The 21,989-nt window shown below is 40.5% G+C and overlaps 1 protein-coding gene and 1 pseudogene across 1 annotated transcript in view; both read left to right on the top strand.

Annotated features, from left to right (window-relative positions):
* The window catches only part of LOC126457273 (general transcription factor 3C polypeptide 1), a 368,859-nt gene that overhangs the window by 106,941 nt on the left and 239,929 nt on the right, over positions 1–21,989 (top strand). The window contains exon 8 of the mRNA XM_050093437.1: positions 3,764–3,980. Coding sequence (XP_049949394.1) covers positions 3,764–3,980 — 217 coding nt within the window. The remainder of the gene's footprint in view (positions 1–3,763; positions 3,981–21,989) is intronic.
* LOC126458938 (5S ribosomal RNA) lies at positions 14,154–14,271 on the top strand (annotated as a pseudogene).

Here is a 21,989-nt window from a genome sequence, read left to right as displayed (position 1 = left end):
CTGTATTTTGTGGTTAATATTTGGTGGTTAGGTTAATACTGTGAGTATGCCTTGGGTAAAAATAAGTCCATTTGATTTATTGTAAGGGGTGGTCAGAAACAGTGTGAAAAGCTTATGAGGGTTTGCAGGGTAGGTTGTGCTTAGAATTAATTGTTAAGGGAAAAAATTGATGTGTTGTGCCATTTCCAAGTTAATTAGCATTGAAGTTAGCCAATCAGGCCATTGTGCATTCAACAGCAAGTGGCCCACCAGATACAGTTAGTGTCACTTGTTCCTTTAGCGTAGACAATAGCTCACAAGACAACTCAGCCTTGGATTGACCATTAGTAGCGTCCCATATCCAATTTGCACTAGTCTTTAGTTCGGTTTTAGGAAACCAAACGAAGAACAAGTTTGCCGACACCATCTCTTGGGGGTCACTTGAATGTATGTGCGCAATGACTTGACTGGCTAACTTCAATGCTAACTAACTCAAAAATGATGCAATGTATCAAATTTTTTCTTAATAATTATTTCTCGCATCCTTACAAGCTTTTCAGTCTCTTTCTGGTCACCTTGTATATTTATAATATCACTAATCACTAAATGTTTGTAGTTTCTTATTTTTGGCAGTATTTGCTCTGTACCTGACTATGTTCTCTTCCTGTATTATCAAACATACACCAGTAAATATGAAGCAGAGAATTATGCAGAAAAAATACATGCTTCAGCACCTAATGAAGAATTAATGGCGTATTTCAAACAGTGCCAGTCAGCATCCAGCAAAGTTTATTTGTATGGTTCACATTATCTGTCATTGGTTGTACACAGGTGATATAAATACTGTAGGCATCTTTAAGCAATTGCAACATGAGATACTTTTTACTTACCATATTTGCTAGCCTAATCTTACATTTCATCTTCTCTGAGATTGGCTCTTGGCTAGCTATCGAAACTCAGTTCCTAACCAGCTGTATTCAAAGATCAGTGCTGAGCTTCCAAGCATTCACTGAAATCTGTATGTATTTCAAAAATACTTTTACAAATTTTGTGGGCAGACTCCTTACAACAAAATGAGAAAAAAAGTTCGTATAAATATATGCCCAAAAATCCTTCATTTTAGAGTTATTAATGAAAGTTTACAATTTAGGTGATTGGAGGACATCAGTAAACAAATGCGTACTAAATACTTGAAAGGTCCTCCTCTTCCTTCTATGGTTTATTTGTATGCTTCGAATTATCAACTGTCGCACCTTTTCAAATACTCATTGATGGTTTTGAATGGTTTTTCAGTCTTCCATGACACATTGGTAAAGAGTTTCTGCATCAGGGTGGTCTGCTGCATAGACCAATTGTTTAAGATGCCCTCGAAGATAATAATTCAAAGGATTGAGGTCGGGGGAATGTGCAAACCACAGAACTGGTCCACCTCTACCTATCTATTGGTCATGGTAGATACCAGGCAGTGCAACTCGAACACTGAGATTAAAACATGCTAGAGGTGCATCATAAACCATATGTTTCTTCTTATTTGGAGGGGCACATCGCCTGGTAGGTCTTGAAGGTTGTTCTGAACAAAGTCCTTGTTGACAGCAGCTGTAAGACATACTGGGAGAACACATGGCCCTACAACGCAGCCACCTACAATTCCAACTCACACACACAACAGCTGCTGATGTCTAGCCTGTTCTGTAGCATGAGGATTGCAATTGGCCCATATATGTTAGTTGAGGAAGTTAGTTATTCCATCTCTTCCAAACATTGCCTTATCTGTAAACAAAACTGAAGAGACAAACATCAGATTGGTAGTTTTTACCATGAACCTCCAAAAAAGTTCTCCTTTGGTGGGTTATCAGCATGCTAAGGCCCTACTCATGTTGGAGATGATACAAATAGACGAGTTGCTCGTGAAGTACATTATATGCTGAACTTGGTGCTGTACCGCATTCTAGGTCCACTTGTCTTGCAGCAATAACTGGCTCTTCTTTGAAAGCCCATAGAGCGTGGTCTTTCTGGACAGACATACAAGCAACATGCTGTCTTCCTGGGCCCATAGTCTTTGGTGCCATGGATCCTTTCTCTGCAACGCAACAGTACACATTACCAAAGGATGGATGACTCGGCTGTCTTCAGTCTGGAAACACCAACTAATACTGCTGTGCAGCCTCATGAGCACTACAGTTTGTGCGATCATACATAAAAGTCACATCTGCCAGCTCACAAAATGAATATCCTGCCATATTTGAATGGAACACTGTCAGTTAACTCACTGTCTGTAGTAAATGCACACTATGAGCACATTGAAGGCAGGTGAAAGAAGAAGGTAAACAAGCTGCCCTGGCAGCACAATGCCATCCAGGATACAATGAGTCAGATGGGAGCATAAATAAGTGAAGTTGTAGGCTGGAAAGCCATTGAATGTAAACTTTTATTGACAACTCAAAAATGAAAGATTTACAGCTGTATGTTTAGATAATCTATTCCTTGTTTTGGTGTGAGCAACCTGTCCCATAAGATTGTAAAAGTATTTTTGGAACAGCCTGTATAAATATACGATCAGTTAAAATGCTACTTTAAACCTCAAGGAGACATACTGTTTTTCATAACGGAAGCATGCACTACGCACTTTGTACACGTGTAAAGAACAGCAATTTTATGTTGCCAAGGTAAACATGTATGAGCAAAATCACAGTTTGATCTTAGTTTAACTAAACAACAATAAAATAGATTCACATTATATGTGCTACATCACTGCTCAATTAAACAGTGATAAAATAAAATTCCATTATATCACTCTGTTGCAGCGTACAAGTGTTACCCCACACTAATTACCTACTTGAAACATTAAACTGCGCAGTTGCATCAGATCCTTGCCAACCACTTATTTGACTACTAATTATCTTGTAGATAACTGCCTCAGTGTGGGATTGTTCCGCTAACTCAAAATCTGGGCCATTTTCTTGGATGGGTCGTAAAGGTGTTTCTCACCATGCTCGCCTTTTATTTTATATTGCAGCAGCTCATGTGGTTGTGTAACTGTTTTAGCTGAATCAGTAATAAAGGAATAGATATGGGTTCAAAATTGTAAAACAGCAGTGGAATGGTACAGGCAATGTTTTTTGTGATTGGTGCTCTTTATACATAGATGTGCCCACTCAAAGGTTAATAAAATGGTTTCCTGATGACCCCCTGAGCCAAACTGACTATTCATTAAACTATGTAGTCTCCACATTGGAGTGAGTCTTTCATCAGCTTCATTGTTTTTGTAAACATTGATGCGATGGTAAGAGAGGCTCAATTTTTATGGAGTTTATATCCTGTTAGGTGGCTCGTGCTGTGCACTGCTCACTCACAAGTCGCATAGGTGATTGTGACAACAAAATGAACAAATTATTTTGCAACAGGCCACTAGGGGCTAGTGGTACGTTGTATGAAAATAGTCAGACATTTAGCAAGTAGCCCTTGACAACTTCTAAACATTTTCTTACAAAGTTCAGATTCACTCAGTGGAATATGTGTTTTGTATAATGGGAAAAGAGATTGGTAATGAAACCAAAAAGATCTATATAAGGTGCTATAAGACCATCAGTTCAGTGTTGAAATGGCGGTTACTTGCTGCATAATTTGTACTTTGCATTGACAGTTTTACATATCTATGCTGAACCTAATGTGGTACAGCATCTCCAATTTATTGCCCTTTTTTTTTTTTTTTTTTTTTTTTTTTTAACACAAGCTATACATAAGATTGTTGTCATGAAAATTTTTGTTCTCTGTATTTACACAGTATCACCAGGGAATGTTGATCAAGTGCTAGACCGGCCATTACTCAGCCAAGCTTACTATGCAGTTGAAGCAGCTGGTCCACAAGGTGTTAGTCAGCTAGAGCTTGCTGCAATAATGGGCATGTCAAAACTACAGTCTAGAACAGTATGTAGAAACCTATTACGGACGGGTTTGATAGTAACATTTATGAATGACATAGGGAGACAGAGAGTATCCAGGTAATGTAACTGCTTTTTTATTAATATGAAAAGTTGATGTCATTTGAGACTTTAAAGCAGATGTGAATTGGTATTAATTATATGTTACAGTGCTTAAAATGATACAGATTTGTATTTTATAACAATCTCCATATCATTATCTGTATTTAATTTTGTGTTAAACATGATTATTTATAAAAGAGAGGAATGGGATGAGACACTCATAGTATTGAATTAAAAAAAAAAAATCAGTTGTAAAGGTGAGCTCGAGATATTCTCTGCTCACCTGTAGTGTTTGTTCTGTAGTGTCCTACTATGCAAGAAAGAAACTGCATCCACAGCTTCTGTTTACATGTACTGGTGTCTCATTTTGTCTTGTTTTGATTCGTTTCATTAATGTAATGTGCTGCAAGAACTCAGGATTTAAGAATAGTAACAGTCAAGGGTATCCACGGAAATGTATGTTTGGGAGAGGCAACAGAGGGGGGGGGGGGAATCAGATTATAAAAGTGCCATTTTTTTGTGTATTTGTACTGATCAGTTTGAAGACATGTCATGTCATAAAAATTGAATTTTGCAGATGATACAAAAAACTTACTGTATCCCAGCAAATTGATGGTTATTCACTCAATATTTCTTATCAGTAGATTAATTGTGCAGTGTAACTTCATGTGTTATCAAAATGGTACATGTATTCTGGCAGTTTTCGGTGACTAGAGGAAGCAATGTGGTGTTGATGTGCAAGACTCACATGTCCCCTTCATCATTGGACTTACTTGGAGGTGCTTTGCCAATCTTCTTCTCGGGATAGTCGGCTGCGACAATCTGCCCAACTTCGTCTCCGAAGATATGATGCTGTTTGGAGGAATCTTCTCTACTCTTAAAATGATTGCGTGCACTCAGGATACTTTTAAATCAACCCTACTATATTTCACTTCCACAAACAGAACAGCACATAACAGTTTTCTCATAAATGAATCATATTTTGTAAGTCCAATGATTTGTGGTCCATCAGAAACTATTAATTACTTTTACAATAAATACAGTTCCATAAATCTATCAAGGTTCTCACAACTCCACCCTCTTCAACTCTAGAGAGTCAGTAAGTAAGTAAGTCAAAAGTTTCTTTTCTTTTCTTTTACATAATTCAACTGTTCACAATAATGACTGATGTAGCACCATCACGATGTAAGGCGTGCTTGCTCCTAGTGCTGGGCATGTAAGTTCTGTAGTGAGCGCAACAACCACTTGCCCGCATTGATCAACCGTCCACCTTGTGGCATTCTGTTGACATACATCCACCCTGTGCACACAGAAAACCGGTGTGAGGTAGACACACTCACGTTTCTCATGCTCATACATAAAATATTGGGTGTTCGAGATGGTGGAAAGCGGAGGGTCTCTAGAATTTGCGTCGAAATTCTCGAGGCACTACTTATCCCTCCCCTTAGCTCGAACACTTGATATTTTATACATATTCAATATGTACATTGACATCATACTTAATAACAATCCACCTCTCTGAGACATTCAGTTACTCCATAATTCTAGATATATATATGTATTTTTCATAAATTCTTGAACTTCACAGGATAAGCACTCTCTTTCAGTTCCACTCGTAAATTACAGGTGTAATGGACCCTTAAACATTTTATCCTTTACCCTTAATCCTCATGCTACTCCTTCCTTTGTTCATACGGACTAGTACTATCCTATACAGCTTTCTGTTGTCTGAAGGAACTCTGGAGAAAATTTATGAGCTTGGTCTTTCCAACATCCATAAATCTTAATAATGCTAGAGGCATTATGAATTCAAACTTACCAGAATAATTCCTACCAAATACGTGATTTCTATCACTATGCTGCCCTTTGTCCCTTAGGAACAGTACTTATCCCTTACTTATGGGTTGAATCTATGGGTAACCTTTCTCCTACATTCTACGGTACTGGTCAATCCCCTCCTTGGTGTCCCTGCTCACACAGTATAGGTCAGCCTCTCTTTGGTCTGCCTATATGCCCTTTTTTTCCCTTCACTAAAAGCTGGGTTCGATAGCCTTCTCGTTATGTTTACTTACTCATTGTTGTGCTCTCTTAGCTAAGTTCTTAGCAACTATCGTTTGATTCAGTTGGTAATCAGTAGTAGGTTGTTTTGGCCAAGTAAAGCATTTAATAAGAGGTTCACCTAGAAAGGGTTTACCGATTACTTCCAAAGGTGTTAGTCCAGTTGATAAATGTGGTAATTCATTTAAAATAAGCTCAAAGTCTCTAATTTTTGTTGCCCATGACATGTATTCTTTATAGCAGCATGTGCGGCATAATTTCCCAATTTCTTTCATAACCCCTTCCCATGGGTTAGAAGATGGATTATAGTTGGAGATTAATATTTGACGAATATTTTCCCAAGCTAGAAATTCTTTAAATTCGTTACCAGTCATCTATGGTCCATTGTCGGAAAGGAACCACTTGTTGTAGACAGTGTATTACCATTGGTGTGTTTGCTTTCTTAATAGGGTACAACTTAACATACTTAGACCAACATTCTGTGAGGACAAAAATGTAAGCCAGCCCTCCCTTTCCTTTTGGAATTGGTCCAAAGAAATCTGCAGCTGTTAGATCATGTAACGCTTTAGGAATAATTGGATACATTTTATATTTAACATGAGTGTTATCCTCTTTTATCTTCTGACAAGTTTTGATGACCGATGCTATTCTATGTCCTAGCTTTTTAAAATAATAGAACTTATTCATGTGTGAAATACATTTCTTCATACCGAAATGTCCATACCCCTTATGAATGCACCACACTAATTCGTCTTCTACTAAATTCGGTATGCATAAATGCCAATGTTGGGTTGTCTTATTGTCTCTCCAGAACAAATTATGTCCTATAATCTTCCACTATCCATCTTGATTAGGAGGCAGTGACTTCCTAACACACATAGCGAATGTATCTGTAAAATAAGGATCATGTTGGATGTTATTTGTTATTTTCTGAACCAATTCTTGCACCTTGTTAAGTGGATATTACAACATTAAAAAATTAATCACAAATATTACGCTAGGTCCTTTTGTAAATTTTAGTTCTTTTATGCCTACTGGTAGCCGAGACAGAGCATCGGGTACAGTATTCTCAGAACCCTTTATATACTGGATTTTAATGTCATATTCTTGAAGAAACAACATCCGCTGCATCAATATACTATTAGTAATCGACTATTCATTAAAAATGACAGAGCCTGGTGATCTGTATAGAGATATAATTTGGACCTCCATATCAGTGTTTGGAATTTTTGTATACTCCATACTATAGCCAATAATTCGTTTTTCTGTGGCTGTATAATTCAATTCATGTTTGTTGAGACTCTGGCTAGCAAAAGCTATTGACCTATGGTCTGTACTTTCTAAACCTCATGCGCCTTGGAAAAGTTCTGCGACTATACCATAGTCTGATACATCAGTTGAAATCTAAAATGGTTGACCCATCACTGGATGGTGCAGCATCAGTGGTTCTGATAGTGCCCGCTTTACACTTTCAAATGCATTATGTACCTCTTGGTCCCAACTCCGTAGTTTTCGCTTCCATAAAAAGCGCAAAAGTCGAGGGTCGTTTTACTCTTGACTTTGTATATAGCATCTGTAATACCCTCCATTCCAAGAAATCCCTTCAATTGTCTTATGTTTCTAGGTGGTGGACACTCCTTCATAGCCTCTATACGTTCTGGATCAGGCTTAATTCCTTGTACACCTATGATGTGTCCCAAAAATTTTAGCTCTTGCCTTGCAAAGTGTGATTTAGACAATTTTATTGTAATACCTCTTTCCTTAAATCTTTTTAGGGTTTTCCTCAAGGTCAGGCAATGCATGTCCCAGGTGGGTGATATTATCAGTATATCATCTACATATATGATTAAATCCTTTAATAATGCTCTTCTTAATGCTTTGTCTAAAGCATGTATGAATACTGATACCGAGATATTTAGTCCAAATGGTAATACATTAAAATAATAGGATTTCCCATCAAATAGAAATGCTGTATATTTCCTTGAATGTGGATGTAACAGGATCTGCCAATACCCAGAAATGCTGTATATTTCCTTGAATGTGGATGTAACAGGATTTGCCAATACCCAGCAGTCAGGTCCATCGAGCTAAAATACTGTGCTTTCTCAAATTTAGATAGTAACTCATCGATGTTAATAGGTTCATCTCTTTCAGTTTCTATATGTTTATTTAGGGTGCACGCGTCCAGTACTAGCTGCACACCTCCTGTAGCCTTTTTCATTACTACCAAAGGATTATTTACAACACTCGTACTGCGTTCTATTATTTTATTGCCTATCATTTTACTGATCTCCTCCTTAACCGCTACCCTTAAGCTTACTGGTATCGGCTATGGCTTACAGAAAAATTGAGTATCATCTTTGATCTTAAATTTACATACATAGTCACTAATACTACCAGGACTATCAGAAAATACCATTTCATATTCTAATAGGATTTTGGTTAAATCTCATTTTTGGTCATTGGTTAATATTGGGGATTCATTCACTTTATTTTTTATGTCAGCTCGATGTGATGCATGACCTGCGTTTTCCATCTCTGGTGACAATTGCGCTGTCACTGTCAATCGTAAACGCTGGTTTATCAATATAACTGTCTGTTATAAACTTAACACAATATTTATCCTCACTTAATCCAAAATAAAGACTACTCTCTTCAAAATTCAATATGATGCTACATTCTGACAGCCGATCTAGGTCAAATAATACCTCCCTATTGTTATCCACCACTAAAAGTGACTGACAAAATGGGACATTCCCAATGTTGCAGTTTACCTGAGTCTCATGTCTGCTCTTTGTTCCCATAATACCTACTATGTATACTCCTGTTACTGGTAATAGTGGTAAGTTATGTTTAGTTCTTAATATATTAAAGAATCCACTAGAAATAAGTGACACTTCACTACCAGAATCAATAAATATATCGACTTCAAAATCTTCTGCTTTTCCAACTATAATCGGTTGTAGATTAATTGTAACTACGCCAGGTTCCTCAAGTAGTAATCATTCTTTTGTTGGTACTTTATGTGTAAAGTAAGCATATTTATTATGAGGTAGGCCTTCTAATGTATTTCCACAACCTGGGCCCTGGCCCTGGATCCAGAGAGCACAACGTTTTCCTCATTACTGGCTGGTTACCGAATCGAGGTATTACATTTCCATTTTGATCCCTATTATTACTAGGTACAAATTCTTGTGTAGTTACTGGGCCTATATTCGAAAGTGGATGTCTTTTTTGATAATTATCATTACCACTATTCCAACTATACCAGTGTACTTACTCTAGCCAAATTAGTTTCAAGTCTTTTAAAATTGCTATTATTATTATTATTATTATTATTATTATTATTATTCCTTCTGTAGTTCTGATTCTCATTTTGATGCATGTTCTCATTTAAGTCTTTATTTATTGCATCAAGTTCATCTACAAAAGATAATAATTCGTCTACTGTCTTCCACCCGCTACATAATATGTCTTTCCTAGCATAAGTGGGTAATCGCCTTATCAAAATTCTTACCAATCCCTCTCCCTCTATGGGTTCATCTAAATATTTTGCCCTTGTTAAATTCCAGTCCAAATATTTTCTCATCGTACCCTCTGTATTGTTATAATACTTTGGGTCCCACAAATCAGATATTAACTTTTCTTGGGCACTTGTTGACCAATACTTCTCCTTAAACCTTTTCTGAAAGTCTGCCCAAGATGAGAAATTCTCTATATTCACTGTGCCCCACTCTGAGGGCTCTCCTAGAAGGTAACCTACAGCAAATTCTATCTTTTCTTGCGTCTTCCCAATTCTTCGGCAAGACTTGATTAAATCGTTTCAAGAAATGAGTTGAGTGTACGTCTCCATATGGTTTAAATTTGGGAAATTGTCTGGAAAGTCCAGAATGTGCTCCCCATTGTAAATATGTCACCACCTCCCTAGTCAACATTACATTCGGAGAAGCCACCCTTTTCTCTTTCTTATCCTGTATAAATTTAAACTCTTTCCACAAATCGTCCATGCCTCTCTTAGTATCATTAAGTTCTGAAGCTAAATGTGATGGAACGTTGTCTGGGTTTACCTTCTTGGCAACTTTTTGGTTGATTATTTCCTCTACCTGTTCCTACAGATCGCTTGTATCTATGTTGTCTGAGGTTGCTAGCTTTTCTTTAAAATTTCTCTCCACATCATCGATTCAAGTGTTGACACCTGCAATTTGCGATTGGGCGATAGGGATCAGCTTATTCTGTCTTTCTACGCTATCGTTTAAGGTATGTAGTCTTTGTTTCACTGCATTACACACACTCTGAAGTGACCCTAATTTTTCATTAAATTCAGACTCCCTATTGGTACACTTATCTTCAATATCAAATTCTAATTTCTGGGTCAACTTCTAAAATTGATCATTCTGCTTTTGGCTAAAATCCGTAAACATTTGATTCATTTGGACAGTTAAAGAATTACTTAATTCATTCTGTAAATCTACTTGTAAATTTTCCATTTTATCATTTAATACATCAAACTTAGAATTTAAAGCTTCACCTTGTGCTCCCAGTTTTTCACTTGAAGTTGTACTTATTTCATTTCTCAAAGAGATAATTTGAGCAGTTGAAGCTGCATCCCGGCCATCTATTTTTTCACTTGAAGTTGTACTCAGTTCTCTCAATGAAGCATTTTGTGCATATAGTTCTTGTCTTAAAGAAGCTGAATCTGCTCTTTGTTCTTGTCTGTGGTTATCTAATTTAAGGCTTAGTGCTTTAATTAAATTTGCTACCTCAGTCCAGCCTGGCATTTCCTTTGTTACAGTCATTGCCATGGCTGGCTCTGAAGTTTCCCCAACTTCCTGAATATTATCCACCTCTCTATTTTTCTTCGACTTAGTGATCATCTAACCTAAAATACAATATTGTGTACAATAAATACACCCATAGTTTATTGTCCTGCAGTTCTTTCAACTTTACCAAACAGTTATTAGTTTTCGCTCACACATCATAGAGGTCTAGGCTGCGTCGGTGACCAGGTGTAGAATCGGCACCAGTTAACAGCATGGGCACCGGCAGCGAAGAACGTTGGTTGCAGTGTCGGCATTGGCGAGCGGATGCGAAGTCAGCAACGGTGAACAGCAGTTGCAGTCAGCGGTGGCGGCTGATTTCGGTTTCGTTGGCAGCATACTGCATTGGTGTCAGGTGGGTCGACGTATGTGTGACGACTGCTTACTTCCCCACTGAACTATTCTCTTGACATCATTACTTTTTGCTGTTTTATATTGTGTTGCATTCGCAATTTTCTTCCTTTGGTTTATTAGACACCACACAATTGCTTGGAACGGTTTCTCAGTCTTGTTACTACTGGTTGCTATGGCAACTTTCAATATCTTCTTATCTCAATTTACTTCAAAAATTCCTCCTTTTCGAGTCCTGATCACGTCGGTCGCCACATTCTGGCGGTTTCCTGCAACCAGAGGAAGCAGTGTGGTGCTGGTGTGGAAGACATTTCATGTCCCCTTCATCATTGGACTTACTTGGAGGTGCTTTGTCAATCTTCTTCTCAGGATAGTTGGCTGCGACAATCTGCCCAACTTCTTCTCCGAAGATAGGATTCTATTTGGAGGAATTTTCTCTACTCTTAAAATGTTTGTGTGCACCCAGGATACTTTTAAATCAACCCTACTTTATTTCACTTCCACAAACAGAACAGCACATAACAGTTTTCTCATAAATGATTCATGGTCCATCAGAAACTATTAATTACTTTTACAATAAATACAGTTCCATAAATCTCTCAAGGTTCTCGCAACTCCACCCTCCGCAACTCTAGAGAGTCAGTAAGTAAGTAAGTAAGTCAAAAGTGTCTTTTTATTCTTTTACATAATTCAACTATTCACAATAATGACTGACGTAGCACCATCACGATGTAAGGCGCGCTTGCTCCTAGTGCTGGGCATGTAAGTCCTGTAGTGAGTGCAGCAACCACTTGCCCACATCGATCAATCGTCCACCTTGTGGCATTCTCTTGACACACGTCCGCCCTGCACACACAGAAAATTGGCGCAAGGTAGACACACTCCCATTTTTCACACTCATGCGTAAAATATAGGGTGTTCGAGATGGTAGAAAGCGGAGGGTCTCTAGAATTTGCGTCAAAATTCTCAGGGCACCACAGTATCCAACAAAATGATTTCTAAGTTAGGAATGAAAGCAGTAAACTAAGAGTACAGGGTGTGGGGGAAGGGGGAAAGGGGAAGGGACCATGGGTGGGCCGGGCGGGTGGTGGAGGAGGGGTTGGGGGGGGGGGGGGGGGCAGCAGCAAGAGCCCCATATCGCCCTTTCCATCCATCCATCTTTTGGATGGCTAGTGTAACAGAGTAACTATTGTATGATGTGAATGTACACTCATTGTCACAAAGAAAGACCCAGTCAGCTAAGTGCAAACTTTTGCACAACTGGCTGCACACTTGGGGAGCATGGGTAAGGCCATGACATTGTGCCTATCAGTTGATATAAGAAGGCTTTAGACGGCCACGATGGTCAGCATGACAGTGGGTAGTGACACTAGAGCACCATCTGAAAGTACTATATGACCAGGCTACACATTCAACAGTGGGTAGCCCAGCTAGGTGAGTTTGAGAGGGGCTGCTTTGTGTGGCTGTGGGAGGCTACTTGTGCTATCATCATAGTGTGTGCCACACTGGTCATACGGACACCCCCACTGCCAATTGTTGGGAGCAATAGATGCAGGAAGGCCTGTAAGCATCACATTTAGGATCTGTATGTTTGACACACACCACAAGGATGGAGGACCATCAGATCGGCCTCCACACACAAACACATCAAAGGGCAAAGATAGGGGCCATTCAGTGAACTGATCTGCTTTCTATGTTACATCACATGAGTGCAAGTACCATTGGCAGGCCTTTGCAAGTCACAGGGATCACCACATGCCAACCGACACTATGACCACCGCTCACATGCCTGCAGCATTGTGCCCAACTCATCGAGGTCGACAACGATGGACATGGGGCACTGCAGACTGGCAGTAGGTCATTTTCAATGATGAGTCCCACTTCTGACTTGGAGTCAATGACTACCAGGTCCATGTTTGTAGATGCAGTGGAGAGTGCCACAAAGAGTGATTTGTGGTCTCCCATCACCTACCCCACGAGCCAGAGGTGATGGTGTGGTGATTGATCTCCTATGGTGCCCATTACCATTGGTGTCCCCAAGGAGTCCCGTGACAGCTGCAAAGCACGTGGAGGTGGTCTTGTAACCGGTGGCCCTGCTGTTCATAAATGCCAAGGCCCATGCCCTATTTCAACAGGACGGTGCCTGTCCTTATACCACTGCCACCTCCTAAACAAGCCTTGCAGCTATGTTTTCTGTGCTATCATCAGCTGTGTCACCCAATCTCTCCCTGATCGAGAATGTGACATGGTATGGAAAATGTTGCCAGTGCTCCACTTCCACCTGCAGGAACTGCACACTCAGTTGCAAGTGGCAGGGGTGGGGTATCACGGGACTACATCTGAGGCCTGCTCAACATGATGCTGTGATGCCTGGCCGCTTTTATTTACAATCATGAGGGGCCCACTGCCATACTAGCATGTACATTTTGTGACCGTGTAGTGCAAAAAATATTGGTCCTTCAAAGTTGAAAATGTAATCTGTCTGTACGTGTGGTACTATCTACCTGCCTGCCAACAGTGATCACTATCTGACATGTCCTTATGGGTGGAGCTCTTTTTATTATTATCAGTGTATAATCATAATCCGGATCTGTTATTTGCTTTCAATTGTTTACTTCTGTCATAACATGCTTCAGAATTTATTTACACCTGAGTCTAGTGTAAATGAATAACAGGTTTTGCATACAGCCGATTTATTTCTGTTGCTTCTCTACAATTATCAGCCATCTTCAATCAGCTTTTGATGCAATGGCTGTGATTAACCAAGGTAAATCCAAGATCAAGAGAGAAGCCAGTTGTGGGAAAGTATAAAAAAAATGACAACAAACAGCTGACATCCAACAACACTGATAATTCACACTTGAGAAGGAATCTCAACAATGTTCAAATTGAAAAAAAAAGGCAGAAAATGACAAAATGAGGAAAAAGAGGAACTGAAAAATTAAAATACATGAAATGACAACAAGCCAACGGCCTTGCCGCATTGGTAACACCGGTTCCCATCAGATCACTGAAGTTAAGCACTGTCGGGCTGGGCAAGCACTTGGATGGGTGACCATCCAGTCTGCCGAGCACTGTTGGCAAGTGGGGTGCACTAAGTCCTTGTGAGACAAACTGAGGAGCTGCTTGATTGAGAGGTATCGGCTCCGGTTTCAGAAACTGACATATGGCAGGGAGAGTGGTGTGATGACCACATGCCCCTCCATATCCACATCCAGTGATACCCATGGGCTGAGGATGATACAGCAGCCAGTTGGTACTGTTGGGCCTTCCTGTCCTGTTCAGGACGAGTGGTTTATTTATTTATTTATTTATTTATTTTTTATGACAACAATGTGGAAAGGACAGATTGCTACTCGCCGTATAGACGAGGATGACGGGGATAGGGAGGAGGCGTGAGCCAGGAGGTAGAGGGATAGCAAGGTATGGGTGAGAGAAGCAGCTAGTGCTGCCTGGGAGAGCATGCAGGGACTTGGTGAGGTCAGGATAAGGCTGTTAGGTGCAATGTTTGGAGACTGTGCTGGGGTGGGGTGTGAGGAGGAGGAGGGGGAACTGAAGAGCTGAGAAGTAGAGAAGGGGAAAGCACTTGTAGATTTGTTGGCAGGGAAACAACATTTGTAGGACTGGCAGCAGAGTAAAGAAGGGGATAGGTAGATGTGAGGAAGGGTGTAGCAAATATTTAGGCCAGGGGAGCTCTGAAAACAAAGGACATGTTGTAGGGAGAGTTTACATCTGTGCAATTCAGAAAATCTGGAGTTGGTAGGAAGTATCCAGATGCCACAGTCTGTAAAGTGGCCATCAAAGTGAAACACATCATATTGGGTGGCATATTGAGGAATTGGGTTGTCCAGCTGCGTGTTGGCCACCATTTGGTGGTGGCCATTCGTGTGGACAGACAACTTCCTAGTTGTTATGCCCATGTAGAAAGTGGCACAGTGGCAGCAACTAAGCTGCTACATCTCACATCTGCTTTCACAGGTGGCCCAGCCTTTGATGAGGTAGGAGATGCCTATGACAGAATTGGAGTACGTAGTGCGTAGAGTGGGGGGGGGGGGGGGGGTGGACAGCCCTCACATCTAGGTCCTTTGCACTATTATGGCTTGTGAGGCACCCACCTCCATGGGTGAGACTGCTTACGCATGCCTGTGCAGTGGCATTCGAACCAGAGGTAAACTGGTTCGAATCTCGGGGGTGAATGAAATTTTCACTGCCAGTAAGTAGCTGGCAAGGGGAGACAGGTAGTACCATAAAGTTTCTGCCACCAGTCTCTGTGCCAGTGTCCTGAGTTCAATTCATAACTTCTTCATGTTTGGAAGGTTGTATGAACTACGAGAGGCAGGGTTCATTGCTGGGACTAGGTTGGCCTTGATTAGAGAGATTAGTGGCTGAGAAGTGTTTCCATGGCAAGGATTGGGATAAAGAGAGTAGGTCTTTGAAAAGTCCAGCATGGTTAAATTTGGGTGTAGGGTGATGGTGGAGCCTTTGGATAGGACTGAAACTTCTATGGGTACGAGGAATTTGGTGGAAAAGTTAACAACAGTGTTCCAGAATTGTTTCAGCTCTGGATTTAGTGGAGTTTTGGTAGCATGCTTTGGGGGTGTGGCAAGTTGAAAAGGTTAGGCAGGCATTGTCCGAGTGCTATGAGTGGGTAACAAGGAGGCACACTGAATAAGCTAGGAGTTAGATAGTGGTGCCCCAAGGTGCGTATAGGATGTCTGCAGGTTGTATACGTTATGGCACTGGTGGCTGGAATGCTCTTGAAGTTGCTGGAGAGCAAAGGATTCAATTTGAGAGATGTGATGTCTATAGTAGGGATTGCATAGTAGCAGTATCTTGCAAAGGGAGCAAAGGTGGTTCTGGGATGATAATATCTTCTTGATCCAGACTGAGGGCCAAGACACCCTGTCCTTATTCCTTCATAACCTCAACACCTTCTCCCCAACTCGCTTCACCTTGTCATCCTCAATTCTGTGTTCCATCTTCCTGGACATTGACCTCCTCCTCTTCTCTGATATTTCTATCCACACCTCTGTCCACATTAAATCCACCAACCACCAACAGTACCTGCATTTTGATAGCTACCATTCCATCCACATCAAAAAATCTCAAATCCCTCCCATACAGTGTTGCCACCCAGTGACAGTGTATCTGCAGTGAAAAGAACTCCCTTGCCCAGTGTGCTGGTGGTCGCACAAGGACTTCGCAGACAAGCGCTATCCCCCGCAGACCTAGTCTGCAAACAGATTTCCCATACCATATTGCCTCGCACTCTCAATTGTCCCACGACACACATGAACCAGCTACAAAGGATTGCCTCTCTCATCATGTAGTACCACCCTGGACTGGAACAACTGAACTACATCCTTTGTCAGGGCTTTGATTATCTATCATCATGCCATATCAAAGATCCTTCCCACCCATCCCAAAGTGGTGTTCTTATCTTCCACCAAACCTACACAGAATCCTAGTCCATGCCTACACAACTCCCAGTCCCAGCTCCTCTCCTCAGGTGTCATCCCTGTGAAAGGCCCAGGTGTGAGACCAACTCAGTTGACTCACCCAGCACTTCCTACTGCAGTCCTGTCACAAGCTTATGTGCTGTGTCAGAATGGGGTCACCTGTGAAAGCAGCCATGCTACATACCAGCTCTGCTGCAATCATTGCACAGCTTTTTATATTGGTATGACTACCAACCAGCTGTCCACCAGGATAAATGGCCACCGCCAAACTGTGGCCAAGAGCAAAGTGAACCACCATGTGGCACAACATGCAGCTGAGCATAACATGCTTGATTTTAATGGCTGATTTACAACCAGATCCATCTAGATCCTTCCCAGCATCACCAGCTTTTCTGGATTGCACAGATGGGAGTTACTCTTACAACACACTCTCCACTCGTGAAATTATCCTGGCTTCAACCTTCAATAACCTGCTGTCCCCACTGCCTCCACCCAACAGTTTCCAATCCCCCTGTCCTATTATCTCCTCCTATTTCATGTCTCCTCAGCCTCATTGTGCACCACTCGATGTCAAGACACCCATCAGTTTTTGTCCTCTTTGCTCCTGTCCTCCACCACCCTCCCCCTCCTTTCCCACCTCCCTGCCCCACAGCCTCCCAACACTGCATCTGTTGGCCAACTTGTCCTGCTACCTTCTAGTCCGTGCATGCTCTGCCAGAGGGGGCTCTTCTTTCCCCCAGCCCATACCCTACTATTCCTCCACTTTCCCTGCCCCACTCCAGAGTGCTGCTCTTGTTCAATCCGACAGTACTGGTGCTTGTTAAAAAGCCTTACATGTACACGAGTGCAGGAAAGAGGCTTCTCCTTCTGCAACCTGCGATTTTTTTTGTATTTAGTTGTAATATGTTACTGCTGATTACTATGAATAGTGGCCTTTACTCAGTTGTTACAAACAGTTACTGTACATGCATTATGAGTGTCCAGTGCCTCAGGTTTTGGAGTGACTTTTCCTTTGCTCTGTCATAGTGTTTCATTGTTCATTATTTCCATTTCTACTGACAAAGGACATACAAAGAAAATTTTAAGCTATGAAAATAAAATAGTTTTTTAAAATGTATATATTTGTTATATCTACTGTAGTTGGCCTATTTTAATGGTTTGTAAGGCAGATATTTTTCTCTTGTCACAGATACTATTAGTAATTAGTGCAGTGTATTGAAGGATTTGTAGTAGCTGCTTCTCTCTACTGGTGTATTACTTCATATTTCAAGCATGAATGTATGTGTGTAAACATACTTCAAATATTTGAATACAATGCAAATAAAATGTACTAAACCAAATGGGAATTATTTGTTGAGTAAGCCGTAAGATGCATTTGTGACTATGAAAAAGAAATATTATTTCATCTTACTACTCAGCCTACAACATAAAAAAGAGGCAAAAATATAGAAGTTACTTAATGTTGCTTGTCAGTTAATTGGTGGCATCCATCTACAAGTACATCTACATAGATACTCCGCAAGCCACCGTATGACACGTGACGGAGAGTACCCTGCACCACTACTAGTCATTTCCTTTCCTGTCCCAAGCACAAATGGAGCAAGGGGAAAATGACTGTCTATATGCCTCCATATGAGCCCCAAATTTTCATATCTTATCTTATGTGGTCCTTACACCCAGTGTATGTTGGCAGCAGTAGAATAGTTCAACACTCAGCTTCAAATGCAGCTTCTCTAAATTTTCTCAATAGTGTTTCCCTCCAGGGATTCCCATTTGAGTTCCTGAAGCATATCCGTAACACTTACATGTTGTTCAAACCTATCAGTAACAAATCTAGCAGCTCGCCTTGGAATTGCTTCAATGTCTTCCTTCAATACAACCTGATACAGTTCCCAAATACTCGAGCAGAACTCAAGAATAGGTCACAGCAGTATCCTGCATATGGCTTCCTTTACAAGTGAACACTCTTTCCTAAAATTCTCCCAGTAAAGCAAAGTTGACCATTCACCTTCCCTACAACAGTTCTCACATGCTTGTTCCATCTCCTATTGCTTTGCAACATTACGCCCAGATATTTAAATGACTTGATGGTGTCAAGCAGGGCTCTAATAATACTATATCCGATCTTTACCCTACTCATCCATATTAACTTACATTTTTTCACATTCAGGGCTAGCTGCAGTTCATCATACCAACTGGAAATATTGTGTCAGTCATCTTGTATCTTACTACAGTCATTCAACTTCGATGTCTGCAGTTCGTGGTCTAGTGGCTAGCATTGCTGCCTCTGTATCACAGGGTCCTGGGATTGATTCCCGTCCGGGTTGGAGATTTTCTCTGCCCGGGGTCTAGGTGTTTATGTTGTCCTCATCATTTCATCATCATCATTTGTGACAGTGGTTAGATTGTACTGTGTAAAAATTGGACTGTGTAAAACATTTGGACTTTGTACAGGCACTGATGACCACGCAGTTGAGCAATCCACAAACCAAACATCATCATCTCTCAACTTCGATGCCTTACCATACACCATGTCATCATCAGCAAACAATCGCAGATTTCTGCCCACCCTGTCTGCCAAATCATTTATGTACGTAGAGAACAACAGTCGTCCTATCACACTTCCCTGGGGCACTCCTGACAATGCACTTGTCTCTGATGAACACTCACCGCCAAGGACAACATACTGGGTTCTGTTATTTATATAGCTGTGAACTTTATGAACTTATTTAATATGCTTGTACATATGGTAACAGCCTGCAATGGGGGACTATGTCAAATGCTTTCCAGAAATATGCAATCTGCCTGTTGCCCTTCATCCATAGTTCACAATATATATCATGTGGGAGAAGGGCAAGCTGTGTTTCGCACAAGCAATGCTTTCTAAAACCATGCTGTTTTGTGGACATAAGCTTCTCAGTCTAGAGAAAGTTTATTATATTCAAACTGAGAATAGGTTCAAGGATTCTGCAGCAAGTTAAGGATATTGATCTGTAATTTTGCAGGTCCATTTTTTTACACTTCGTATATACTGTAGTCACATGTACTTTTTCCATTCACTTGTGACTTTGTGCTGGGTGAGAGATCCACGATAAATGCAAGCTAGGTAAGGGGGCCAATGCTGTAAGTATTCTTTGTAAAATCAAACTGGGATTCCACCCAGACCTGGTGACTTATTTACCTTCAAATCTTTCAGTTGTTTCTCTATGCCATTGATGCTTATTTACTGTGTTGTCCATATGGGGTCTGTCTGATGGTCAGATGACAATACGTTTGTACGATTTTCCTGTGTGAGCAATTTCTTAAACATGAAACTTAAAGCTTCGGCTTTTGTTTTGCTGTCTGCACCAGCCACACCAGACTGGTCCACAAGGTACTGAGTGGAAGCCTTAGATCCACTTAGTGATTTTACATAAGACCAGAATTTCTCGGGATTCTCTGCCAGATCTTTTGTCAAGGCATGACAGTGTTGTATGCATTGCGCATAGGTGTTTCCACAGGCACAAGAATCTCTACTAAACTTCACTTTTCATCATTTGTGCGTTCCCTTTTGAACTGAGAGTACAACAGTCTCTGCTTTTTCAGTAAATTTTGTTGTTAAACCATGGTGGTTCTTTTCCACCCTTTATCCACGTACTTGGCACATAACTCCTCAGACCACGATTTACAGTCTGCTTAAACTCTGCCCTAATTCCTCTACATCTATCTTACTGGAACTAAGTGATGCCAGTGAACTATCTAAGTGAGATGCTAATAACTGCTAGTCTACTCTATCTAGCAGAAAAATTCTCGTAGTCTCCTTGACTGATTTATTAACTTTTGTAGTCATAGTTGCTACAATGACATCATGATTGCTAATCCCCATTTCTATACTGACATTGTCGATAATGTCTGGCTTGTTTGTTGCTGCAAGCTCAAAGATATTTCCATAGCGTGTGGGCTGCTAAGTTACCTGCTCAAGACAATTTTCAGAAAACATGTTCAAAAGTATTTTGCATGACTGTATGAATTGGGTGGCCGGTAAAAATATCCAACAGTTAACTTGGTTTCACTGTTATAAGCAGCCAAATAACTTCAATGTCACACTCTACTTCGACCTTGCTAGAGAAACTATTTTTGTCAATTGCAATGAAAACTCCCACTCCTATGGCCTCTAATCCGCCTTTCCAATAAACGTTCCACAACTTGCTAAATATCTCATAGCTTTCCACTTTTGGTTTCAGCCAGGTCTCGGTCCCAAGAATAATTTGGGAACTTTATTACGAATACTTCAACAGTTCACTAATAATATTATGGCAGTCAATGTGTTTTTATTCTGAATGCCATTTGACTTTCCTTGCTACATATTGCCTGGCGAGTGTTCATCAGAGAACCTTGGACTACTGCCTAGGCTAAAAAACCCTCATGTGCACTCCACAACTACTGTGGTACTGGAGTGGCTGTTTTCTTTGTGTAGTGAACCCTTAACATATCAAGAGGAATCCTACAAATCCCCATACTTTAATGCAGGTCTAGAAGTGTGCAGCGGAGACCATCACAGAGTCGACAAAGCCTTTGGTTGAGACCCTCCTCTCGGCTCCAAACCAGAGGCCTCGTATCGTAAGTATTGTCACTGATTTCATGAAGTGGGAACCAGTCTGAATAGGAAATTTTCTTTTTTGCTAAAAGTAAAGCTGTTCTTGGCCCAAAGGTTTGTTCGAAATCTACACTGCGGCGCTAGGTGTAGTCATTTTGAATGTGGTATACCCTTTCCTTTCTCTGACCTGAGTCACACAGTGAGCTGTTGGGGTTTTCTAGTTCAGTGTAAAATCTCATCTATAGTATAATCTGATCATTCTACATATATGAGGCCATAATGAATGTATTGTTAATTATATTTCCCGGCAGAAAGATGTATGCAGATCAAGTGGAGATTGAATCTTGGACTTTTCAATTTATAGTCTGAGACTGACCCCTGCAACCCCAAGCTAAATTGTTTTTAAATGTACATTGGTTCATTGTAATTAACTCAGTATTGTGGCCTGTCAGTACTGCCAAACGACTGACAGATATCATTGGACTAATAGTGATAATCTATATCTGTACTATTTATATAAAGACAAATCATCTGTAATTGTTACCAAAAATCTCAAAAATTTACTTTAAATTTTTACACGATACTCTGATGAACATTCAGATGGACATAGGCAGCATATTTTAATAAATATAATGTAGAAATGTATAGGAAATATATACAGGAAAAACGTTGCTACCAAAAGTGTCAAAAAGTGCTTGACTGGTTTACATCAAATTTTTACATGAGACTCTAAAAAATATTTGGATGGACATAGGCTTTATATTTT

The sequence above is a fragment of the Schistocerca serialis genome, chromosome 2, assembly GCF_023864345.2.
Source record: "Schistocerca serialis cubense isolate TAMUIC-IGC-003099 chromosome 2, iqSchSeri2.2, whole genome shotgun sequence".
NCBI lineage: Eukaryota > Metazoa > Arthropoda > Insecta > Orthoptera > Acrididae > Schistocerca > Schistocerca serialis.
The sequence above is the reverse complement of the archived record's forward strand: the minus strand, read 5'-3'. Positions and strand labels throughout refer to the sequence as shown.